Below are 26,658 nucleotides of genomic sequence, written 5' to 3'. Positions count from 1 at the left end.
CTGCTGTGCCATGCAGATGCTTCCCCGACAGCATGTCAAGAACCCATGGTACCTCTTTTTCCTCACAGCCACAGCGCGTGCTTTGATTGCGCTGCCAGGTGTAGATTCTGGTGTCCTCCCTGACTCAGACCTGAGAACCCTCTGCCTCCACTGAGGATGGCGAGCAAGGTGAGAAGCTGCCTCAGATGATCTAGGCGAAAGGGTTATCACCTTTAACTCTTCATGGCGTGTTGCTGTGCTGATCGGTCCTTAACATCTCTGTTTCTTGGCATAGTGGGTCTTTTTGACAGTAAAATTAACTGCTTGGTTCTTTGAGACAGTTTTTCCCAGGACTGCAGGGACGGGGCTCGGTGGACGACCACCTAATCAGAAGATTCATGGGCAACCATTAGCCCCCCTTGCACCACCAGGCTCCAAGAAATCTCCCTCCGGATTAGGTAAACACATTAGGTGACACACAGCAGCAAGGCTGGAATAGCCTGTTGGATCCCCAGGGGCTGTTCCCTGCATGGTGATGTCCCGTGGATGCTCCTCAGCCCCCACACTGTGAGGGCTGGGCTGTGCCTCGCCTAGTGCAAGGCGTCCCTGTGCTCACTGTCCACGTGTGCTTGCTGGGGGGGTTGCTGTGCACTCACTTCTTTTGGGGAGGATTGCCAGAGCACCCACATTAATCTCTGTGATGCTGCATGTCCCGTGTGTTGGAGTCTCACCGTTTTGCTCATGTACCCCTTAGTAAAAAAAAATATTTTTCAGCACATGCACCCCCTGTACGCATACGTTTACTTACTACGAATTATGTACCTGTACTACTCTGCATATAAACTGTGTGTACTGTAAAGCACATGCAAAAATAGAAACTAAAAAACAGTGAGATAAGCATGGAATAAACACCATTTAAAATATATTTTAAACTTTTATTAATGGTACAAAAAAATGTTTTCTTCCCACGCCTCAGAGGGTTGATTCTTGTGTGCGCCACTTTGGAGACCACTGCTGTAGGAAGGAGAGCCAGAACCATAATGGCTGGACTTGATCTTAATGATCTATTCCAGCCTGAACGATTCTGTAATAAAGCGTAGGGTGTTATTCTGGGGGAAACAAGTGCCAGCATGCCAGGGCTGTTCTAAGCTCTTCTGAGAAAAAAAGGAAAAAACTAAAAAAACCACGCCAACCCTAACCAAACACACAAGGAGAGCAAAAACAGGAATCCGGGGCGGGGGGGGAGCAAGGCTGTGTTTTCAGTAGCATAAACAAGTACTGTATTTGGTGGGTTTATTTCTAAACTTTGGTCAAGTTAACTGTTCTTTCATCCTTGCCAATAGTAAGTGTGTTTCTTACTTACTATTGTAGTAAGTAAGCGGAGGTGTGTGCTGAGGGTGAGGTTCCCGACGTCTGTGCTGAAGCATGCACCTCATACTTCACGCAGAGACACCTTTGGGATTGGGAAGCTACAGCCACATCTCTGGAAACGGTGCCCAGTAGTGACGGGCTGCCAGCACCTCTTCGGGAGGTGTGAGAGGCAGGACAGCTTGTCAGCAGGGTGATGTGGCTGCTGCTGTCCCCACGGTGGCTGTCCATCCCCAGGGTAGGGAACTGGCATTGTGGCTGCTGTGGCAGCATGTCCCTCTGTCAGCAGCGATGGCTTCATGTGGTCGTGAGACTGGGATGAAAGGTTTGAAAGTACATCCTGTCCTGAGCTTAAAACAAAGTTTGTTGGATCAGCAGTGCTGTAATAACAGTAATTACAGCCTCTCTGCTTTTGCAGCCCCTTCCTGCTGACTGTTGCCATTCTGAATTACAATGCAGGTAAAAATAATGTTTGTTTTGCATTGTTACTGCTTTGGGTGCAAACAGTTCTGTGTCCCTGCTTAAGGGAAAAGGTAGGTCTCATCTATGCTTTGTTCCTTTATCTCCTCTCTTACTCGTTCCTGTTATTCATTCCTTCTATCCCACTGTCCTAGTTAACATGCTGAAAGACCTGCTGGGTTTAAGTCAGACCACCAGCCTACCTGGTGCTGTAGCCAGTAGTGCAGTGAGCAGCACAGAGGGCTTCAAAACAAAGGGGTGACAAAGTAGAGGAGTGACCTGATTGTTTGGAGTCCCATCAGCCCACTGTAGCTGTAGATGACTTAGTTCAATGTAACGTTCTTAGGTTGGTGCGAGGACCCAGTTGGTTTCTGCAGGGTGAGTATGCTATATAAGTCCTGGGTCATGCAATAAATTTGGGGTTGGTAGTGTGAAGCAAATTCCTTCTGTGTTAGGAGAATGGTAGCTGGGAATGTCTGGCTTAAATTCTTTTTACATCTCCCTGTCATGTCTCTTCTTAAGCCGCTAGCTGCAGACTGTGTTCCAGATGTCTGCAGTGGCATCTCTGTCCACCGAGCCGTGAGTCAGGCTGCCTTCCTTCAGCATCCAGCAGCCTAAGTGCCCTGGTATCTCTTTTCTTGTCGGCTTCACAGATCAGGCTGGCAGGTTCTCTGGCTTTTCCGTACCTCTGAGGCAGGCAAGTAGCCTCCTGAGTCATTACACCCTAAAGGGGAGATTTGGTGCAAATGGCCCGAAACGCCTGCCACCCTGACTTTGACCAAAGTGCTGTTGGGGATGGTGCCAGCAGTCAGTGGATGAGTGGTAACACAAGTCTCTCTGGGTTCCCAGCTTTGCTTCCTCATAACTCCCATGCATCCGGAGAGCTTGGTGACCACCGGCTGAGAAGAAGGGCTAACCTGGACTACTACCGTCTGTTCTGTGGGAACTGCATCCCTCTGCACTGAGGCATGCAAGATTGACGTGGCCGAAACCAAACAAGGGAAGGAATTTGGCTGCTGCCTTGACACATGGAGTGTGTGTTTGCCTTAACAGCGTTGATTGCCCTCTTCAGCTCTGTTTTGGAGTCTTGAGATTTGACACCTTGATGTGGTTTAGAATTTTTGGTGGAGAGAGCTTACATTCACAGAAGCTGTTTGTGTGCATATGGGGCTGTACACAAACCTGCATGGGACTGATCACAGTGACACATGTCTGCACACAGATTATGGTTTATTGTTAAATGCTTGCATGAAAGTGGGATTCAGTCTATTTGTACACATGGAGAGGAAGCAAAGACAACAGCGAAGTGTTCCTTTAATTCTCAGCTTTGATGTGTCTTTTTTTTCTTGTAGAAACCAGAGAAGACAGAACAAAGCGTCTCTTCCGACATTATACTGTGGGCTCCTATGACAATTTCACCTCTCACAGGTAAGCATCAGCATCTTGGCTTTCTGATTACGAGGAGATTCGTTTCCATGGAAAAAATACCTCCTTTTCCTGACAGAGCAGTATATCTTGGTTTAGTGTCATGGGAAGGAAACTTTTCTGGTTGTTTTGGTCAATTCAGTTACAGTCCTAGATATTTATTTATTTATTTAAAGTCCTAGATAAGGCTTAGACGAATAAAATGTTGGAGCTGCAGGGCAGTCTGGCTCATGTCTCAGTTGAGGAACAAACATTCTGGAGAATTTTTGGTGTGCTTCAGGAACTGAACAACATGTGTTGGATGCAGATGCGGAGTTCTGGCTTGCTCTGAAGGGGAAAAGAGGGTGCTGTTTTGCAGGGGACAGCACGACGACAGCTGTTGCTCCAGCCTGTCGGCAGTACTGAAGGTGCTGCCTGAACTACAGGGGTGGTCAGCAGGGCTGTTCTGGTGCATGGTAGTTGGGCGTACTTGCCTTGGCGTGGAGACTGACCTTTGGGAAGATGGTCAGACTCAGTAGGGAATCAGTTGTGAAAGCAGGGGTGACGTTGCTGGTTTGTGCTTGGTCTTGAGCGCGTGTGGCTGGTGGACACATTTGCAGGAGGCAAGGCTGGGGGAGCAAACTGCTAGTTTGGTTCAGGAATATGCTTTGGGTGCTGGGGTTCTGTGTTTGAGGGGTAAATTTACTTTGTGGAATACATTCTCTGCTGGCACTCAAACCTTAGTGCTCTTAAAACTATTGGTTATTAAATTGGATGGACGTTATTGTTTATGACATGACAGGAGCAAATTGTCAGAATTCATTACGCAAAATCTAAGTTATCCTCAGGTTTAGAGCTTACCAACAAAGCAGTGAACGTGTTCTGGTTTACTGAGCTTCTTATCCCAAATCTGCCTTCGTGAGTCTGAGCCCTTTTAATTCGAAGTAATGTGTATAACTTGTTTTGCTTTTCAAAAATCCTGACACATTCTTCTTCAGGGTTGTTTATATACTTAACCAATCACGGGGCAAAAGAGAAAATGCTGCTATGACTCAGAAAACAATAAAGGAGAAAAACAGAGGAGGGAAATGGGCCATTTCCACCAAGGCTAAATGCCACTGGGAACCTCCAGTTGCCCTTGGTCTTAAAGGTCAGGAAATAAGTCTAAATTTACAGATGAGTCAAAATTACATTCCTTAAGCAAAAGAAGAGTGGGTGGATGGTATTGCATCAAGCTGGGTTGGTAAACAGTGTGATAGTAAATTTATTTTGGCACATGCAAGATAACACGCACCAGAAGAAACACTGGGAGGTACTCTTACCCAGTAAATATTTTTCAGCTCTTCATAATTGCTTAGGAATAAAGATCTGACGTCACAGAGAAAACATCTTGAGCACTGAGGCATTCCAAAAAACCAGACCAAAGAGTAGGTCACAAAATACAACTAAAGTAGTTGTGAAGGAGGGTCATGGTGACACCAGGTACTGAGTGATAAAACATCAGCTGAACACCAACACAGAAAAACAAGTAACACATATGGGGGAAAACCCAATCATAGTAGTATTTCATATGCAGTGAAGGTGTTAGACTGACTTCTGCTCAGGAACAAGATTTGGGGCTTGCTTTGATTCCAGTTCAAACCTGCAAAAGCAAATTCAATTTCTGGAATTTTTAGGAAAGGAAAAAGGAACAAAATGAAAAACATAATTCCTAATATCTTTGTTTAAATCTGTACTATACCTACATCTTGAAACCTGTGTGCAGATTTGGTCTTTCAGACCAAAGTAATGCTTGAAAAGTTGACAGAGAAAACTAACAGGTGCTCAAAACTGTGAGACATCTTCCATAAGAGGTGAGACTAAATAGACTGAAATTCTCAAGCTTGAAAAAGGATGCTGAAGGAGAAGGGGGTTGGTAGAAGTCCACAAATGAGTGATTGGGAAAAGGTGAACCAGAAGTAGTTGATTTCTTTGTCTTCCCGTGCAAGAACGTGAGGTACCAAATGAAACAAGTATATGATTTTCATCTAACATACAGGAACCTGTGCGACTCCTTGCTAAGTGACACGCTGAGTGCTAGAAACTGACAGGGGTTCAGAGAGCAGTGGGACAGTCTTGAGGAAGAAAAATTATCTGCAGGCTTCTGAAGAGACCAGCTCTGACTCAGGAAATCGCTTATCATCCAGCAGCAAATGACAGGAGTACATGGTGGGGAAGCATCACTGTGTTCTTGCTCTGCTCTTCTTTTCTCCCACTCTTGGCTGTTGCTGGGAAGTTGAGAAGACGGCTGGCCTGACCCAGTACAGCTGCTACTATGAGCTGTGGGTGAGGCGGGCTTTTCTCTGAAGCCCAAAGCCCTACAGGGAGCAGGTTTCAAGGCATGGCCTTCTCCTCGATATCTTCTGTGTCTGCTTAAATGGCCTACATGTGGCTCTGAACTCTTCACTCCATGATGGAGGAGGCCTGGGCATCTGACCTGAATGTCTCAAGAGCAGACTTTAGCCCTTTCAGAGACCTGCATGGAAAGATCACAGAATGTTCAAGGTTGGAAGGGTCCTCTGGAGATGACCTAGTCCAACGCCCTGCTAAAGCAGGTTCTCCCAGAGGTTGCACAGAGTCATGTCCAGGTGGATTTTGAATGTCTCCAGTGAAGGAGACTCCACAGCCTCTCTGGGCAGCCTGGTTCCATGCTCCATCACCCTCACTCAAGGTAAAGAAGTTCTCCCTCATATTCAGGTGGAGCTCCCTGTGCTGCAATTTGTGCCTCTTGCCCCTTGTCCTGTTGCTGGGCACCCCTGAAAAGAGCCTGGCCCCGTCCTCTTGGCACCCACCCTTAAGATATTTGTAGACACTGATAAGATCCCCACTTGGTCTTCTCTTCCCATGGGATACCATCCTGGAGAGAAGTGTCCAAGAGAACTAGCTGATATTCCAGGCAACCTCTTCCAAGCTCAAGAATGGCCCATCCTGACAAGTAGGAAATCAGGCAGGGGCAGCAGGAGGCCTGCAGGGATGCACAGGGAGCTCCTCGCTAAACTCAGACACAAGAAGGAGGTGTATCAGGGGTGCGAGAAGTGACCTGGGGGGCATATGAAGACAATACCCAGTCCTACAGGGATGGGGTTAAGAAAGCCAAAGCCCACCTGGAGTTGAATCTGGTGAGGGATGCGAAGGGAAACAGGAAAGGATTCTGCAAGTGACAGCAGCAGCTAAAGGAAGACTAGAGTAAGCATGTGTCCACTGCTGAATGGGGCAGGGACCTTAGTGACGAAGGACAAGGAGAAGTCTAAGGTACTAAATGCCTTCTTTGCCTCAGTCTTTACTGGTAGGACCAGCCTGCAGCAACCCCTAGCCCATCAGACCAGAGGAAAAGTCTGGAGCAAGGAGGACTTACCCTGGGTGGAGGAGGGTCAGGTAAGGGAATATTCGAACAAACTGGACATATAAGAGTCCATGGAGGCTGGTGAAATGCACCCATGGGTGCTGAGGGAGCTGGCTGATGGCATTGCCAGGCCACATCTCCATCATCTTTGAAAGGTCATGGTAGTCAGGAGAGTTTCCTGATGACTGGAAGACAGCAAATGTCACTCCTGCTTTCAAGAAAAGCAAGGCGGAGTGTGTGGGAAACTCCAGACTGGTCAGTCTCACCTTGATCCCTGGGAAGGTGATGGAGCAACTAACCCTGGAAACCATTTCCAAACACATGAAGGACAAGATGGTGACTGGGAGTAACCAGCCTGGATTTGTGAAGGGGAAATTCTGCTTAACCAAGCTGACAGCCTTCTGCAGTGAAGTGGCTAGTTTGCTGGATGAGGGGAGAGCAGTGGATGTTGTTTATCTTGATTTCAGCAAGATTTTTGACACTGTCACATGTAGGGCCCTCATGGTTCAGCTGACAAAGTATGTTTACATAAGTGGAAAGCAAGGTGCTTTGAAAGCTTTCCGAATGACCAGGCCCAGAGGGTTGTGGTCAGTGGCACAAAGTCCAGCTGGAGGCTGATCATTAGTGGAGTACCCCAGGGGTCAATACTGAGGCCAGTACTGTTCAACATCTTCATTGATGGCCTGGGGCAGAGCGTACCCTCAGCAAGTCTGCAGTCAATACAAAACTGGGAGGAGTGGCTGATACAGCATGTGGACAAGCTGGAGAAATGGGCAGAGAGGAACCTCGTGAAGTTCAACCAAGGGAAGTGCAAAGTCCTGCATCTAGGGAGCCTCCAGCTGTGGAGATAATTCAAAACTTGACTGGCCATGGTCATAGAATCATAGAATGTTTTGGGGTAGAAGGGACCTTTAAAGGTCATCTCGTCCAACTCCCCTGCACTGAGCAGGAACACCTTCAACTACATCAGGTTGCACAAAGGCCCATCTAACCTGACCTTGAATATTTCCAAGGATGGGGCATCTACCACCTCTCTGGGCAGCCCGGTCCTGGGCATGCTGCTTGAGTGAGGAGGTTGGGCTAAACCGTCTCGAGTCCCTTTCCAAGCTCAGCAGTTCTGTGAGTTTCCTAAGTGTCAGATGTAGACCGATTGTAGCTTTTGAGTCATCTTGTTGAGCTGCATCTCCACAGGGATAAACCTGCTGTTTGGGTAGTTATTTCCAGAACTGTGCATTACGTGATGCATACTCTCAGAATCCCTTGCCAACTCAGGCCCCTTGTTAAGACCCTTTTCTTTATACCAGTTTATTTTCCGTCTAAGGCAAAACAAAAAACATACTTAGAGAAAGGTGCTCATCCTATGGGCTGGGGGTCGCGTGTTGCTGCAGAAGAGTCAGTCTTGGCTCCCGCTTGTTCCTCTTTTCCCTCTAACCTGGGGGAAATCCCCTCCACTGCCATATCTGTGCCACAGGATATTTGCGTAAAGAGCCTGTGTCAAGGAGGAGGGTGCTGGGAAGGATGGCAGAATGGAGTCATCTCCCACAGGTGAATAAGTAGCTGTTCCCCCTGTCTCCGGGGATCCTCATGAAAGAGGGCAGCTGCGAGCAAAGTGAATGGATTGTTCTGGCAGTGGCAGTTTTGCTCAGTGGCCCCATTTCCCTGGAATCAACGGGCCAAGGGAGAGGAGGTTGTGCCTATTGTGTGCCTTTAACTGCACCCTTAGCTAAGAGGAAGAACATATCTTTCCACCCTGAAGTCCTCTAGGACTACATGTCAGGAGGATGTAAAGCCTTTTCGGGACCCAGTCATCTGTATCTTCATAGCCCAGTTGGTCTCAGCATCCTCAGGCAGTCAGTGCATGCAAAGTACTGATACACTGGACTGCTCTGCTAAAGTATGGCTGGGGTCTGCCGACATCACAGTAACAGTGCTGGCACTGGCTATGAAAACTTGGGGTTTCAACAGATTTTGGTGGGCTGGATTGGAACAGGTTGGAGGATTTTTAGTGCATCCCCATAGTATGGTGCATAGCCAGGCAGTATAAAAGTGTGAGGATGGCCGCTGTGGAACGTGCTGCAAGTCCTTCAGGCCAGTAACCACATGTTGCACAGTGGCAGGTGCTTAGTGCCAGGTGTTACGAGAACAGAATAAGCAACCCAAAATATTATTCCTGCCTGCAGCAATTTTCTGTTCGGTCTTCCTGAGCCAGAGGCAATGTCTTTGTATTTAATAGCCTGTAATAGCCTTATTCTATTATTTTGCCCAATGACATGCAACCGAGTGCTTTTACTCTCCTGAAATGGAGAAGGAGCTAGGGTTGGGTTTGGGGAGGATGGTGAGATGGTGGTGGTGCTGAACAGTGGGGTGCTGTGTCTTCTGTTCCTGCGGTGTCAAAATACCTATAGCGTGGTGACAGGAAATGAGAAGGAAGTTCCTTAGAACATGTATACATGCTTGTCATTCATTCATAGGTTGCTCTGAGTGCATAAGTGAAATATCACCTCACCATTCAGACAGGGAAAACTGGTGCAAGGTAGGAAAATTGGCTGCCTTTGTTACCTTCCTCGAGACCACATGCTGACCTTGCCAAAGCCTGTGCAGCACCCACCGCCCTGTCTGCAGGCGTGGGTGATGTGAGCAGTGTTGCTAGAGCCACCAGCGGAAGACATCCCACAACAGAGGCACTAGGTGGCTGCAGAAGCACCATTTCAGCAGAAGCTTCTCTGGTCTGTTTGCTGGAGTTCAAAATGTGGCTATTGCTAAAGCATGGAAAATGACATTGGTGACCGGGATTGCAGCGTGGGACTGGGTGCAGAGGAGCGGAGCCATCAGGGGTGCAAGGGTGCATTTTGTCAGCGTTATGAGATGGAAGGGGAGTTTGGACTCAATAGCAGGCAGCTCATGGAGTAGGGTTGCGGTCAGGTGTATGGTATGAGGATTCACATGGTGGTTTTAGAATCGCCTGAATAAATAGGATAAACAAAATGGATTTTTTTCACATTTATTAAAATGTTAAATGTTTGGGCCAAAAGATTCCTTGAGAACAGAAATCAAGAACTAAGGTGCTGTAAGATCACTGCAAAAGACTGATCAACATGATTTGCAGGAGAGTGCTTATTCCATCATCTCTGACTTCACTGGAGGTCTCAAATGTGGGAGAAGATTAACACAATGACAATGTTTGAGGAACAACTTAAAAGTACTTGAGAAAATTACACACAAGTGACTTCAGATTTCAGGAAAAGCCTTTGAAATAGTTGCAGGTTTGAAGGGACACTCTGTGCAGTAGAGCAGGGAACAGCATCCACATGGCTGAACTGCAGATTTGGGTAGTGTATGTAATTTACTCTTTTGGGGTTTAGTAAGGTCAAAAGAAAGCTATGAATATATGGAGCAGTATATCTGAGAACATGAGAAGATACTAGGCTGTATACTGAATAAAAGTATTTTCTTTTGTGGAATAAACCTCTGGGGAAGCAATGTTTCCGAGCTGTAACTTCACTAGCACGTTGCCGGTAACAGACAGTGGTCATGAGGTCTGCTTGGCGGAGGGTGAGAGACTTCTGGAACAGGTTCTCCACCTCTCACTGGTACCACTTTGAAGCATAAGTGCAGTTAAAGAAGAGAGCACGAGGCTGCTCTAGAGTCAAGGTGTGCTGCAGTGCACCCAAGGTCACCAGAGGGCAATGAGAGCCTTTCCCAGACCTCTGAGGATGAGGAGCACGGGGCAGGGCTCAGCAAAACCTAATCTGATCTGAAATAAGAATGAGGCAAACAGGGAGAGAAGCCTGAGCTTGTTCTTATCAGGAGACTGCAATCACAAGGGGAATTGACTTCTCTGATGAACTATGTTAAGGGAAGAGATTAAAGTGGTTTGAAATTAACTCTATAAAATTAAGAGCCCACGTTCTACATGGCACAGCTGGGAAGGAAAAGAATTGGGACCAACAGACAATTTAGGATTTATTTTTTTTATTATTATTCAATCATGGGGATTAGTTGACCAGGGAGAGAGATTACAACCAGGAGTATTCACAAGCCATCTGGATGGGCCTCTCCTTATAAGAGAGGAAAAACATGACTAAGTCTCTGAGCAGGGATTTCTGTGCCCTTAGATGCTGTGACTGGCCAGATACACCGATACACAGAATTATAGCATAATTTAGGTTGGAAGGGCTGTCTGGAGGTTTCTAGCACAATCAGTTGCTCAGAGCAGGACCAGCTAAATCAGGTTGCTTTGCACGTTGCCAGGGTTGGAAGTCCCACCACCCCCTTGGGCCCATGTCCCAGTCTTTGTTTCTGGGGTGAAAATGTTTTCTATGTATGTCATTGTAATTTCTGGTGCTTCTGTTTGTGTCCAGTGTCTCTTGTCCCATCTCTGGGTGCCTCCAAGTGTCCCTTTCTCTATTCTGTACAGCCTCCCATGAGGTAGTTGCAGGTGGCAGTGAGGTGTCCACCATCTCTTCTCCAAGCTGAAAAAGGCCAGTGCTCCCAGCCTCCCCTTGTGCATTCAGCCCCCATCTACTCAGGTGGGCTGAGTGAGCAAAGCAGCAACGTAAGTGATGGGTAAAATCACCTAGAAATCATGAGGACTGCACCAGTAGTCATACTACCACAGAATGGTTTGGGTTGGAAGGGACCTTAAAAACCATCTAGTTCCAACCCCCTGCCAGGGGCAGGGACACCTTCCCCTAGACCCAGGTTACTTTTCTTTCCCCCTGACATGCAAGAGAGTGGTACCCATGTTTGTCCCACATGGATGCAGTTCAGTGGCTGTCCTTTCCTTCTCTTCTCTAGGTCATCTTCTGGGGTCATCCCTCTTGGCAGTGTGGTCGTAGCTCATACTCCCCCACTGATAGCAGCATCTTTGCCTACTGTCGTGGTTTAACCCCAGCCAGCAACTAAGCACCACGCAGCCACTTGCTCACCACCCCCAGCAGGATGGGGAAAGATAATTGGGAAGGGCAAGTGCGAGAAAACTTGTGGGTCGAGAGAAGAACAGTTTAATAAAGGAAATAGCAATTAATTAAACATTATTAATAATAATAATTATTATTATTATTTAATTAAAAGGGAAATAACAGAGATAATTAAATCCTAAGAAAGACAAGGGATGCAAATGAAAACAATCACCACCAACCAACTGATGCTCAGCCAGTCCCTGAGCAGCAGCCCTCCCAGCCAACTTTCCCCCTAGTTTTGTCACTGAGCATGGCATCATGCAGTCTGGAACATCCCTTGGGTCAGTCGGGGCCAGCTGTCCCAGCTGTGTCCCCTCCCAGCTTCTTGTGCCCCCCAGCCCAGTCGCTGGTGGAGTGATGTAAGAGGCAGAAAAGGCCTTGACTCTGTGGAAGCACTGCTCAGCAATAATGAAACTTCCCTGCATAACCAACGCTGTTTCCAGCACAAATCCAAAACATAGCCCCATGCCAGCTACTATGAATAAAACTAACTACGCCAGCCAAAACCAGCGCACCTACATCAAGCACTGGGATCCCTATCCCCTGAGCATCTTCTCTGCGCATCGCTTTCCTGAGGCTGTGCAGAGCCATGCAGGTGGGGATGTACGAGCAAAGGGCTGGCTCCCATTCTTCCAGACCAAGTAAAAGGAGTCACTCTGAATTTCCTCGAGCTGTTTTGTGTGCACTGACACAACTTCCTTTAGTCTTTTCCATTCTGCAGTTTATTTATTGGCTCTTCTGCCTCATCAGTTCCTGGTGTGCTGTTAGTTTAGGATTGGTATTAAAACATGCTGAGCGGGTGAACCCTCCCCAATTTCTGCTCCTGCAGGTTATCATCTAGGAGGCTAGCGGCAGGCAGGGAACTGGAAATTGCATCGGCTTTTTCTGTTGTTCATCTAGTTGTGACTGATTAGCAAGCCTGGAGAAAAAACGTGTCAAGGAGCATGGAATCACAGACTCATAGAATCATTTAGGCTGGAAAAGACCTTTGAGATTGTCAAGTGCGAATGTTAACCCAGCACTGCCAAGTCCACCGTTAAACCATGTCCCTAAGCACCACATCTGCACATTTTGTGAACACTTCCAGGGATGGTGAAGAGACCTAGGTAATGGCCTTGCAGGGCAGGGCATCAAAAACACCCCTGCAAAAGAAGTTTCATGCTTAGAAAAGGAGAGGGGGAATGAATCTTTGACAAATGTATTGTGCAACTGGAGCTGCTGGTGAGGTGGTGGCAGCTGATCTACAGAGGTCCCTGCTTTGGTGTATTGTGGGAAGCAGGTTTTGTAGCGGTGGGTCCGTCTAGTCGGAAAAAGGTGATTTGCACTGGGCTGGTGCAACCTGCATTTCTATAGCAATGAAAATGTAGAAGAGGAAAATTAAATCTCTTCTTGAAAAGGCTTCTGTATGATCCCACTTGGCAAATCAACATGCCTTCAAAATAGTCTTTTAAGATCTTTTGGTGAACAGTATATTTTGAGACCACTTTCCTCTTTAATAGAGAGTTTCAAGAACATGCAGTGGTAAAAAGTGAGCTCCCCCCAAGCCTGTGCTTTACCTCAGCCATCCTGGCGCTTGGGTCCTGTGCTGAGCTGCTCAGCTTTTTCTAAAATTGAGAATTTCAGAATTGGTGGGTAATAAGAGGCTTTGTGGCCTGTTTTGTACAAGAAATAAGGTAAGTGAAGATATAATGAACTGATGGAAGCAGAGTGCAGCCAGCCAGCGTGAGCTGTGAGGAGAGGTGTCCAAACCAAACAGCTCCAGCCTTCAGAGCTGCTTATTAATGACTACAGGAGCATTGAAACGGGTAACTGTTTACTAAGCCCTATTCATTCTCTTCTTTAAAAAAATATTCAGGACAACTGGTTAGCAGTTTGAAAAGCCCATCCTGGAAGACTGTATGAACAGTCAATCCAAAAATTACTTGCCAGATGCAGAAAAGTCAGTGGGATTTCCCTTTCATTTTTCCTTTCTTTTTGCAGCTAAGCAAAGGATGCTGAGCCCAGTGTCACTGCCACAAATGTTGCTGTCTGTGAAATACTGGAGCAAAGGGCTTGTGGTGGGGCAGTGGGAGGGATGGCACGCACCGCCCTCGGGATTTGCCAGGACACTTGGGCAAAGGAGTCCTGGTTTCTGCAGTATATTTGCGATACAGTGGAATACAACCAGTACTTGAAAGAGGTGACAACTGGTAGAGCTGTCGGTCACTGAACAGCTCGCCTGTCTGAGACTAAAGTCTTTCTGGCTTCTGCTTTCTCTTGGGTTGGAAGTCTTTGAAGCACATACCTGTTCAGTGATGGGTCCCTGCAAGGCATTTTACTCCAGGAGATTTTGGAGTCGTATGGGTAGTTCTCAGCAAGCATCAGCAGGGAAGCAGCTGATGACACGTGTAGGATGTTAGGAAACAGGAAAGAAATAGAAAATCTACTAAAAATAGGGTTATATTTCTATGTAAATCTGCAGTTTGACAGTCTTTTAGTTGCAGTTGTAGTTTATCCATCTGAATTAAGAATGAGAAAAGGTTCAGAGGCAGCCAACAAGGGTGACCCAAAGCACAGGCCACTTCCCATTTGAGAGGAGGTCAGATAGACTGGAACTCTGCAGCTGAGGGAAGAGATGCCCAAGGCAGATTTGACAGAATTTTATGAAATCATGAGTAGGCAAGGAGAAGGTGAATATGGAACAATAGTGATTTTTTAGTACAAAGGAATGAGGTGGCACTCTGTGGAATTAGCAAGCAGCAAGATTAAAATAAAACAAAGTACTTTGTCACACTGCAGGTGATTAAATTGTAGAATTTATTCCTACTGCATGTTGTGGAGGCCAAAAATATAAATGGATTCGAACTGGGAGTACAAATTTATTGAAGAGTAAATTTGTGACCAAGAAATGCTGTGAACTGTTCAGGGGCTTGAGAAGAGGAATGCGGCTACTGGCTTTCAGAAGCAGGGAAGGTATTGCATGGGTGGATCATTGTTTTTTTCTGGGGTTTATAATCTTTCCTTTGTTGTTTGTCACTGACCATTACTCGCAAAAGGATGCTGGTGTCACCAAACCCCTGGTCTTCTACAGCACCCTCTCCTTGTATTCTATTTTATGAAAGGACATCAGGTGGAAGGAATCAGCTCCCCTCTGTACTTTAACATTGAGTGCAATTGAACACTCAAGACTAACTTTAAAAGAACAACAAACCAGCAAGCATAGTCACAGATTCCACAGAGGGTGTGTTCTTGTTCCTTCGTGTTAGCTGGAAATATAAAAGAAGTTAGACCATGTTGAAGCCTTTTCATTTCTTCTCAGCCACCTTTAGAGATGAAGGACTAACTTGGCTCTTTGAATGATTTACAGCCCTTAAACTATGTCGATTTTCTTCCACGGTGCAGTTCTTTGGTTGGTCTTTGAAAAGTTTATTTTCCTACCAGATATTTGGTGTCTTTGAGCAAGGCATGGATGTTTTCTCTGATGCCACACTGTGTGATGGTTTTCTCCCATCTACTTATTGAAAGGGGGAGAGGAGAGATTTTTGTCGTCTGTTGTTAGTGGAGCAATTAATTTTGTGTAACTTCAGACAGTTCAGTACCTCTGTACCTGACCTTATTGTCAGGGTCGTCTTTATAGTATGGAGTAGCAAAAGGCAATTTGCGGGGTGCAATTAATTTCCATCTAAAACAACCATTTGAAGTCAGATGAATCAGGACCTTGTTGTGCATCTTTCCCTCCATAGGTTATGAGGGAACCACGGGAGTACTAGCGCACATGGAGACACGTACACCATCACTGTCAGAAGGTCTTCATTGAACTACTGAGTTAAACCCAGTGGTTTGATGTGGGAAGATAGGGTCTTCCACAGCAAAACATATTGACTTCAGATACATTCCCTAACACAACCTGTCTCATCCCCTGCTATCATTACCTTTCCCTTCATTGCACCAAGACTTGCTATCGCTGTGGTCCCTTCCCCTGTGGTGTGCCCCAGCACTGTGAATGTCTTCATCGTCGTTGTTTACTGACTTGGAGACCTGAAGGAGCAGAAGAGAAACCCACAGCCCCTCTGTTTACCTTCAGCTCCCCAAAGTGTTTAAGTATTGGGGCAGGCATCGTCCTCCCCTTTTCTGGACAAGAATACTGGCTTGATGAGGGACAAAAGACATTGCAAATGCCCTCAGTGAGTCACTGCGAATACTGCCAGTTGTAGGCAGGAAGAGAATTCAGAATCATCTTGACAGCTAGAAACTATTGTTTGAAAATGCTTAAATGCAATTCAGTAAGGAGAAATGCAAATTACCACAGTTGCAGAAAAGTCATCAGCTGTGCAAATGCAGGAAAGAGAAAGAAGGTTCAGAAGTTACAGTGAATCTGAAGCTGAACATCAATTAGCAATATCAAAATATTATAAAAGCTAAAGATAATGGGATATTCAAACAGAAGTCCAGCAAACATTCTCCTTAGCTTAGCACTGGTACGGTGTGAATTGGGGTGCTGTGCTGAGTGAGCATGCGGTAAGTCTTTAGATGTCTAATTTAAACTGCAGAGATGGGAATAACTCCACACTGTGCCTTTTTGCATAGGACAAGAGCTAATCAGCAGCAATCACAGCAAACAACATTTTAGCTAGGGAGTAGGAGAAAATACCTAATTATAAGGATAGTATAGCATTAGAAAAGACTATCTAGATAGTTACATAAAGGTCTTTTACTGGAAAATGAAGAACATTTTAGACAAACATCTGTTAGGAGTGTTTTGATATAATTGATTCGTCACTGAGGCAAGCCTTCTTCAAATCATTTGCGGACTGGGGTTTCTGTGATTTTTATTATCATTCCTGTGCTAAATGTTGACAATACCTTATCAAGTGTTCCTCCTGATGGATGGGGCTTCAGGCTGTGCGTGTCGCTGCAATCCCTGATAGATATTCTTTGAGTGTCATGAGGAAAGGGAAACAAAAGTATTTCTTCAACATGACCAATCATAAGTTATTTGTACTTATTTCTAGAAAGCAATTAAAAGCAGGTATTACAGGAGATTGTCATATTTCTCTGAGCTGTATCATTATCTGTAGAAACTAGAATTATGAAAAATACTGCAGATGCTTACAATATCTTCTTAGGGAATTGTGGTGGATTTTTCTTTTGATTAGTGTCTGCTGGGTCTTGTTCTTCCAGGCAGAGGATAGTCAGATCATTATAAACAAATGAATTTTTTAAAAAAAACGGTGTCAAATGTTCTTTCCTCTAGCACTTCTTGAACTTGTAGTAGTTCAATTAAATAGGTAAGGATTACCAAAAATATTTTCTGTTTTGATAAAATATAAGTGAGAAGGGACAATTACATTTAGTTTGACTTCCTGTGTATTTTATTTTATTAAATTTTACCTGAGTGGTGTTTTTGATTACAAAGACTTTTGGTAGGCTGAAATGTTAGTATATTCACAAGACTAAACAGTTCTTTGCTTCAAAAGCCCTTCCTCAGTTAGAGGATTTAAAAGATAGAGTTTTCCAGCAGAGGGCTATCATCATACGGTGCAAAGGAAGTGAAAACTCCTGGATTTTTTACCAGTCTGGTTTGGGAAATCATTTGTTCCCCTCTTCGAATATGGTAATTGTTTGACTTGGAGCATGCAAGCATCCTTGCATAACCTCAGAGAACTGGCTTGCCCATCTGTTGTTTCTCCTTTCTGACCAGTTTTTGTGTTTCACCTTTTCCTGAAGCAGCATCTGCAAAGGCAGGGAGTGGACGGGAAGAGGCAGTGGGTTGTGAGCACTGCAGATTTCAAGATCAGGCGCAATCACAGCTTCCAAAGAGCCTAGTCCTCTCCCATATGTTATCTGGAGAAGGAAGAGCCCACTACTTTCTTGATGGTGGTGTTCAGTGTTTAGTTGCCCTCTCCTCAAGGCTCCTGAGTCACATCTTGAAATCTGATCTTTTTCCTCAGCGTTGTTTGAAAATTCTAAACTATTGAAATAATTTTTCTTTCAGTATCTGCGTATGTATAGTGATCTAGGTGCCTCTTGACCCTCTCTTCGATAGGAATAAACCGAGCTGAATTTCACATTGTAAGACTTCCTTTTCTATTCCTGAGATTCTTTTTCATTGCCTTGTGGTCTCAAATGTGTTTGCGTCATTCTTGAAGACATCAGCTGAACTATTCTGGTAAAGGCATGTGTACAGAGGGAAGAGTGTTTTGTTTCCACTGTTCCGTTTTTCTAAGTCCTTTCTCCACTTGGTTGCAGTGAGAGCTGATGTTGTGGCAGTATATCCTTTCCAAGAATGTCTCTTACCTTGAAAACAGAGCCTGTATTTTTGATACTTTGCATTTACCTGTTATAAAAACTTTCTTTTGTCCTGAGTATTTAATGGCTCACTCCGAATTGCCCTGAGTTGCTTCTTCCCTACTATGGCAGCGTTCTTTGTATTGCCTTCAAACTTCAAACACAAAGATCTTGAGTTTCTGGATCGGGGGGTTACATTGTTATTCTGAAACTGGATATGGCATATTCAAAATGCCTGTCCAATGTCTAAAATTATTTTATTTATAATTGTATAATTATTTTATAATCTTTGTATAATTATTATAATTGGATGCATTATATATAATTCATAATTTTTATCAGGGTATTTCCTGGTAGCTGTGTGGTCAGCCCTGGGCCTTCTGCCACACTTGTGTGACTCCAGTGAGGTGGGACACAACTCTGACAGTGCAAAGGTTGGACAGCTCTGGTGTAGACCACCGATTGCAATACGGATTAGGACTAGTCATTATGGGGCTAACTGGAAACAGCTGCCCATGCGGTGTCTGCATTTTTTTTATTACATTTTTGGTGTACTTCTAGTATACTAAGATGTCCTATGAGAAGGTTACAGCATGTGGAATTAGTTCATGTGCAGTGGTACCAAACCCTTAAGCCATAGTACATGATCTCCTGTGGTTGCCATCATGAATTATATTGGGATCTTGACAAGATGCTTGGCAGGGTCAACTTCACATTAACCACACTGATGAGATTTCCTATTCAATCTTTTAAGTAAAGCATTCTGTTAATGTACTTGGGATTGGAATCAGGCTGATAGTTTATAGTTCTGTCATTCCTGGCAGTCCTTCCAGAGTCTGGAATTTCCCAGGTTTCTAGAATTTCTTAAAGCTGATAGTGCCTTAGCTGATTTCTCTAAAGCTCTTCAGTGTAAAGCATTCTGGCTTCTGGATTTGAAAATGCTTCATTTTAGCAGACGCTGTCTCATGCTCTCTGTAGAGGTGATGAGTTTCTTATTCCACCCACATAGTTCTAGTAGATGACAGTGCCCTTCTCTGTTCTAAATGCAACACCAAAGCACCTACTGGACATTTCTGTCTTCCCTACATTAAAGTTCACATTTCTGTACCCACCTCGATGATGGTCTTGTACTGGAGCCACATCTAGCTTGTAGGCAATCTCTTCTTGCAGTGGTGATGCTTGTAGGAACTATGAAGACTACATGTTGAAACGGTGGTTGGTTATACTACAGATTTTAAATGCTCTTGAGGGAGTAAGATGCTTCAAGAGAAACCATGAATCATGATGTTCAGCAAGTGAACAAAATGTATTTTGCCCATGTAACCTATGCAGAATCACATCACTAGAGAGTTTTGTGAGACCAGATTATTTCAATGGGACTCATTTTAACTTTTCAGCCAAAGTGGGATCTGCAGCATACCTTGTTAAGGGAGGCTTCTACTACAGGTTTGTTGGCTTGTCTGTTTTAAACTGTCCTTGGGCAAATGCTTACCAAGATTTTCTTTATGCCAGTGGTGTCCTGAAGATCAAATGCAGCGTGTGCTCTTGGGTTTTGGTGGCATTTTCTCTTGGATTGTGTGCCTGGAGTGTTCAGCTGCCTGTAATTCTTCCAGCAAAGTAACTCGTGACTTGCGCTAAGATTACAGAGAAGGGTAATTCAAACCCTTGCAATACATCTGCTGGAAACATGCTTTGTAAGAAAAAGGACTGAAAATGTGATGCAAATCATCTAGTTGGAACAGAAATGCTGTGATCGCTGTTCTACTGCTCACTTACCTGTGTGAGTTTGGTGCGATGATGACGCAGGGACCACATGGAGCTGGGAGATGCCCCTCGTGCCACGTCATGCTTCCACAGCCAACAGGCATGGACAGGCTGGAGTCTGCTGCCTGGGGCTCAGTGCCCACGCTTTGGCAATAACGCAAACACTTTTAACAGTGAGGGTGATTTATTGTTAAACTGGCGTAGAATACAGTGGACTCTTCTCTGTAGGGTAACCCATCAGTGCTGGGAAGACAAGCATCTGAGCAGGACCAACATGGTGAAAACCTGCAGCCTGTTCTTTACGGGAAGCTGACCTCGGTGAAGGCATTCTTGATGAAAAGCCACCTCATAGAATCACAAAACGGTTTGGGTTGGAAGGGACCTTAAAGTTCATCTAGTTCCAAGCCCCGTCCAACCTGGCCTCAAGGCAGGGGTTTGGGACTGACTAGTGAATGGGACTCTCACAGTGGGTGCCTGGTGCTGGTCTCTGGAGCTCACACCGCCACTGGCCACGGGTGGCTGTGCCCGCCTGGAGAGCATGGGGACAGCGTGACCAGTGCTGGGACATGCCACCCAGCCAGGAGCAGGCTCTGTCGGTACCGTCATGGCTCTGAGGCCTCTCATGCCATGGGTGGTTGTTTCGGTGCAAGTTGTCTGGACCGGAGTGCTTGTGGTGGTCCAGCAGCAGCTGCACTGGCCATGCCCTCGGGGCTGGGCAGACCTGCAGCAGGGCAGGGGGGGCAGCTGGGGGGGAGCTGTGCTCTGCAGGAGGCTGCTGCAGCAGCATGTGCAGGGCAGACCCGGGTTCCCGCCCCAGTGCCCGAGCTCCACCATCGCCTCCTGAGTGTGTGAGCTGCCGGGAGCAGAGCAGGTCCCCGGCCACCACCTGCCTGCAGGCAGCCCAACCCTGACCCTTCGCTGCCCCCTCCATCCCTCCTTGCAGAGACAGCTGGTGAGGTCCAGGTAGGATGGGCCCTGACTGAATCGCCATCCCTGGAAGTGTTTGAAAAGCATGTAGACGTGGTGCTTGGGGACATGGATCGGTGGTGGACTTGGCAGTCCTAGGTTAACAGTTGGACTTGATCTTGAAGGTCTTTTCCAACCTAAATGATTCTGTGACTCTATGACTGGGGAGTGGGGCAGGCCAGGGAGCTTGGGCTTGGTGCCTGGCTGGCAGAGCTGCCCATGGAGGCTGCCCGGGATGGCTGGAGCTGGGCACTGCCGTGTCCTGGCTCCCAGGCATGCCCCAACCCTGCTGCTCCCAGACCACCACACTGGTCATGGGCACCCTGGCCATTTGGGGGGCTCCTGCCAAAGGCCATGACCTGCTCAGAGTATAGGTACCCCTGGAGTTCAAATAACAGTAATAATGAGTCTTTGGTTTGTGATTTGAATTTAATCCAATTAGTACATCTAATATGCTGACGTCAGTTATGGGGATTTGAAAGTAGCTTCTTGGCCCATCTTCTGTAGGAGATGCTGAGGAAGAGAAGATTCATTCCTTCTGGCACTTCACATAAAGGCCAGGTAGGGCTTTGGTAGGGTGCGGGAAAAATTCAATCACCAAATGGGAAACTGGATGTTTCAGTCAGAGATGTCATTTAATAATGGGTCCTGCTGGTGTACAGAAGAGCTGGTTTCATCCTTATAAAATCAAATATCTTGTTTTCTCCAGTGGGGTTTCATAGATCTCGTGGCAAGAGAAGGCTGAACCTCAGATCTTGGAGACAGCTGATCTGGGGAGTCATAGAATCATTTAGGCTGGAAAAGACCCTTAAGATTGAGTCCTGCTGTTAACCCAGCACTGCCGCATCGACCACTATACCATGGCCCTAAGCGCTGCATCTACATGTCATTTAAAAACCTCCAGGGACAGTGACTCCACCATGTCCCTGGGCAGCCTATTCCAATGCTTGACAACCCTTTCAGTGAAGACATTTTTCCTAATATCTACTCTAAACTTCCCCTGGTGCAACTTGAGGCTGTTTCTTCTCGTCCTGTTACTTGGGAGAAGAAACGGACCCCCACCTCGCTACAGCCTCCTCCCAGGCAGCTGTAGGGAGCGAGAAGGTCCCCCCTGAGCCCCCCCTCTCCAGGCTGAACCCCCCCAGCTCCCCCCGCCGCCCCCCCCAGCCCTGTGCCCCTGCCCCAGCCCCTGCCCGGCTCTGGACACGCTCCAGCCCCTCAGTGTCTGTCCTGCAGTGAGGGGCCCAACACCGCACACAGGATCCGAGGTGCGGCCCCACCAGTGCCCAGTACAACTGAAGAGCTGCTGCTGTCCTTCACTGTGCGTGAGAGTTGAACTGCTGACGTGACCCTGATGGTGGACAAAGCTTCATGGTACAGACCAAGGCAGAAGAAATCTGTGTGTGACAGTAACCTGCAGTGCTTAGCGGTCTGAAGAAAAGCATTTTGTTTGTGTATTAACCAGGTTAGCTCTAGGCACGTGAGCAAGATGTGCCAACCAACTGCCTGTTGGAGGCATTCTTCAAAACTGCTGTGACCTAGGAGTGCTGCTGGCACTTCCCTGGGAAGGGCAGCGGATCCTTGTGCTTTGGAAAAGGCACAGAAACAGCACGGAGTGCAGACCATAGTTAGAGGTAATGGCAGAGAGCAGCAGAAGCCGTGGTATGTTGTATTGGCGTGACATAAGCGTGGTTTGAGCAAGCAGAATTGACAGTCCTAAAACTTACTCTCCACCCATCTTTCCATCTCTGGGACTGCACTTGTCGTACATTCCTATCTATAAATAATGAGTTAAGTCTGTCAATAGCAGCTGAATGCTAATTATCCCCCAGTATAATTATCAGCTTCGTAACTGCCACAGGGGAAAAAAGCCTTTACTTTGCCCTGCAGTCCCTTCTGCCATGCTTGTGAACAGCATCTTTAATAGCATTATTAAGGCACTTGGAAGATAAGTCTGTCCCCACTGCTTTCAGGCCAGACACAAGTTTACCTCCAGCTGTTGTTTGTGTGGCTCCGAGCCCAGGCAGAACCTTCCCAGCTTGCTGGAGCCGATGCATCCACTTGCCCTCCTGCTGAGTGCAGGATCTCTGCATCCTCTGACAAGGAATGCTTGCGTCAGCCCCGAGAAGAGCGCGTACAGCTACCCATATGTTAGCTGCATATATTTGCATGTATGAATACTAAGTCATGTGCACAGCAGGAATAACACACTAACAAATCACAGTAGGTTTTATAATTATTTTGCGTGGGTGTAAATTACTACTTGAGCTGCAGGGCAGAAGAGAATCAAACCATAAATCTGTCCCTCTTCTTCTGTACGCTGGCTACAGCGCTGGCTTGGAAGCAATCAAGGGTGCTTGTACGCTGCTACTGCTGCTTGTGAATGTTTTGTGAGGGTGATTTTCTTGCAATTTTGGTTTTGTTAAGAATGCTAATTAACTTTCAGGATGGTGATTACTTGGATCACTTACCCTTTTTTTAAAAAAAAAAAAATAGGATTCTGTTTGCTTTCCTTAAGTTTCTGCTACATTTATGTCCATTTCTGTCTTTTCAGGAATAGTTGTCAGGGTTGCTATATGTGCTCCCATGGTGCAAGTATTAATTATCAAAGTACTTCCATTCCTATGACTGTCTTGGGGGTTTTCATGGTACGGTCTTCATAGAGAAATACTTTTTTGCTCCCTCCTTTAAACTGAAGTGGACTAATAAATACACAGTAAGAGAAGTCAAGAAGTCAAAAGCATTACGTTGCTAATAAACGTGATCTTTTTTTCTACTTCACCCATCTCCTGGTGTAAAGAGAAGCCTCTGGTGTACTGCTCCTGCGCTGCGAGGTCAGACTTACTAGAAGTTTGAATGAGAGTGAGATGAAACTTGAGAGTCAGCAACACCAGGGTGATGGTCGCTGTCTGTAGAGCTGCTGGTGCAGCCTGTATGCTGATGTCTGCTGCTGTGGTGGGTGCTCTGATCGGCTTTCCTTGTTTTAAGACAGCCACAGAAATGTGAGGTTTCAGATCCATACGTTCTTCTGCTTCCTTGAGTAGCAATCATGCCTGAAAGCTATTTTCTGCATTTGGGTTTTTAGCAGATCATTACTTTCTCCCATACAATCCTTACCACGACATTACATGCCTATGTCATGGTAATATTGGCCTTTTCATTTTTTGAAGGCTGTTTGTAAGCTTTAATGCTGTGACAAACAGCTTACTTAGCAGCAAGGAAAGCTGGGCTAAGCACATTATGTATGCGCTGCATTGATTTCCAATTCAGACCATCACTGGTGAGCAAAGCGCTCTACAAAATTAGCATGAACTCTTCCATAGTAAAACTCAGCTGAGGGGTTTTGGCTGACAGGCGCTGGGATACACTGGTGGAGTGTGGGGACCTGGTGCCTCTAGGAGCGAGCCCTTGGGAAGTGACCCTTGCTTGCTTTTCAATCGGGCTGTGTTTTGCTGTGGTCACATTCCTATTCAGAGACAGGTCTAGGACATATCATAGCAGTACATGTCATTTCTAGGTGCCTTTTTAGGGGAGGGAGAACACTTGGCGATCTGGACAACCAGTGTGTTATTATCAGTACAAAATTAAAAGGAATAAATATGTTTCTGGAACAGGTTCCTAAAAGAAAGATTTGGGGTTGTCTGCAGCGCATTTTACATCTATTGTGACAGTAGGTAGGGGAGGACAGGGAGGAAAGGGGAGGTGACTGATAATTAACTAAAATTCAGCAACCTACAGAAAAATGGCTTGTTCCAGATGGTGACGGGCTTGATGGTTCACCTCTACACCACTCTCTGTAAATTTGCGAGGTTGCTTTCCACATCTAGCTGGACTTGGAGCAAAGGAGCCCTGATGTTGAATGTTAGCAGCATTAGGGTTGTGCAAACAGAATTTCGCTAATGCTGCTTCTAGCTGTGTCAGTGGAATAGGTGTCTTTGTCACTAACGTCAATAGAAGTAGCTGATAAACACAGGAGGCGGCTTAGTGAATTAATTGGTTTTCAATGATGTCTTTGCTGGTTGGAAACCCACTATAAGCACTGATTGTTAAATTACCAGCATAGAAGATATAAAAAAAGAGGGTTTTTTTCTGGGTATTCATGTTCTAAACAGAGATGACAAAATACATTGTGAGAGCCAGAGTGTGTTAACTTAAAGTTATTCTTAATTACAGTAAAAAGTTAATGATAATTATTACAGAGGAAACATGTCAGACCCAAGGGAAACAGCCACTGTACGAGAATGAGAATTGTGCAAATTACTGGATATTATGAGTACGGTGTGGAAACGTGAGTCCAGGAAGAAAATGTAGTGATGGAGGCTGCTGTGTGAGGCTCACCCAGGGGGATATTCCACCTAGCCTCTTCCTGTCATCACAGAACCCTGCCAAAGTGGTTGTACAAAGTGGACCCATCCAGTACTGTGAGACAAGTTATTTTCATCTGATGAGTAAATTTGTGAAATGATATTTGCGTGATGCTGCCCCTTAAAATGAGCTAGGACACCAAGGCAGGTCTGTGTGAGCTGTCAGCAGTCTCTCTCAGCCAAGCTGGTGTGAGAGGCAAAGGTGTAATCAGGGCTCTGTGTGCAGCCCCGGCTGGAGCGATGCACTGTCATGCTGCTTCTTGCAGGGGGACCACCACTTGTCAGAGCTGTTGCAGCTGCTGCCTGGTTTGATTCATGAGAAAGCAGTGCAGCGAGACAACTGAAGGCATAAACCCAAAAACCATCATTCAGGTTTTTTCTCATTCTGAAGGTGCTAAGTCATTTATTAAAAAGACAGCTGTCAGTTCAGACCATAAAGGATGTGTTGATCAATAGTGACTACACTGCTTGTGCTGAGTCTCAAGCAGCTGCAGTCACAGTGTGCACCTGATACAGATACGCCTGCATGCTAAGAGTATTTCTTGTTGCAGACATCACGGAAAGGATCGGTGTATGCATGTGTGAAGTCAGGGGAAAAGCCTTACCTCAGAACTAGCAGCTGCTGCTGATGGTGGGAGTGCTGTCTAGGGACACGCTCTGGTGATTAGAGCTGAGACACGGGCATTTCATATTCTGACACATAGAAAGCTTCCTCAAAGTGGGCACAGCCATTCATGGCATCACCAAGAAATTATAAATGTCCCCTCTGACTCATCTCACGAACCAGCTGATGACAAGAGTCTGCTGGCACTGGAAGTCATCCCTGTGGATTGCCAGAACAGTGAGGGAGCAGCTGCAGTGTAAGATGCTGCATACATGACATCTGTACCCTTAGAGAAATCAAATAATTGCTATTGAGCTCTTAGAGGATTAGGACTGAGTTGGTCAAATCTCAAGTTGCAGCAGTACACCTAGTAAAATAAAACAGTTTGTAAAACAGCAAAGATGAAGGGATGCCTCACTGATTACTGCCTCCGCTGATTAAGACTGTTGAAAATCAGTTCTAGCATATGACCCTTAAGCAAGTTACTGCGCCGGTCAGTGAGGTTTTGGTGCACGCTCATGGTCTTCGGAACAAGGCCCTCAGAGGTCCTGTGCTTATGCACTGTTATTTCAGCCAGCATGCAAAACTCCAGCACCCAGCAGCTGTGAAACACAGGCGCTCCCTCTGCGGGCTGCAAGGGGTTGAACTGCTCAGCGAATTGGACACCAGTGCACAGTTTCAGCAAAACTAGTTTCTCGTCATGGTCACTGCTCCGGTTAGGGCACACGAGCTTCTTTTCTTACTGTTCTGAATATCCTGCGAATCTAAGATATTTCAAAAGACCGTAAGACAGATGTTCTTAGTGATTTTGGGACCTGCCTTTGAGCTCTGTGAGAATGATGTCAGAAAGTACTGCAGCTATCACAGGGAGTTGGATTTACCTTTAATGCAAACCGGTGTGACTTGAAGAAACAGTGCCCAAATCCTTGGGCCACGTAGCCATCAGTACCATTAAATAACTCAAAGACCAGAGACTGCCTGCAAAGCGCAGCTGTTTCCAGGACTGAAGCATTGCATGAGGATGATCAGCTCATTAGAAAAATGCGTGTCAAGAAAACCTGACATCTGGTGACCCTGAGTGAGTTGCTGCCCTCCAGCACCGAGTATTGCATCAAAGGGAGCATGACCAGCTCCATAGAT

General features: G+C 46.0%; 1 protein-coding gene across 10 annotated transcripts in view; it reads left to right on the top strand.

Annotated features, from left to right (window-relative positions):
- The window catches only part of SHANK3 (SH3 and multiple ankyrin repeat domains 3), a 369,257-nt gene that overhangs the window by 244,446 nt on the left and 98,153 nt on the right, over window positions 1-26,658 (top strand). For all 10 annotated transcript variants that reach the window (XR_008732337.1, XM_055710964.1, XM_055710961.1 and 7 more), the window contains one exon: window positions 3,159-3,234. Coding sequence is in view for 9 of the 10 variants with exons in the window: in XM_055710964.1 (XP_055566939.1) it covers window positions 3,159-3,234 (76 nt within the window). In the remaining variant the exon portion in view is untranslated. The remainder of the gene's footprint in view (window positions 1-3,158; window positions 3,235-26,658) is intronic.

This window comes from Falco cherrug, chromosome 5 (assembly GCF_023634085.1).
Source record: "Falco cherrug isolate bFalChe1 chromosome 5, bFalChe1.pri, whole genome shotgun sequence".
Taxonomy (NCBI): Eukaryota; Metazoa; Chordata; class Aves; order Falconiformes; family Falconidae; genus Falco; species Falco cherrug.
This window is presented reverse-complemented; position numbering and strand designations above follow the sequence as displayed.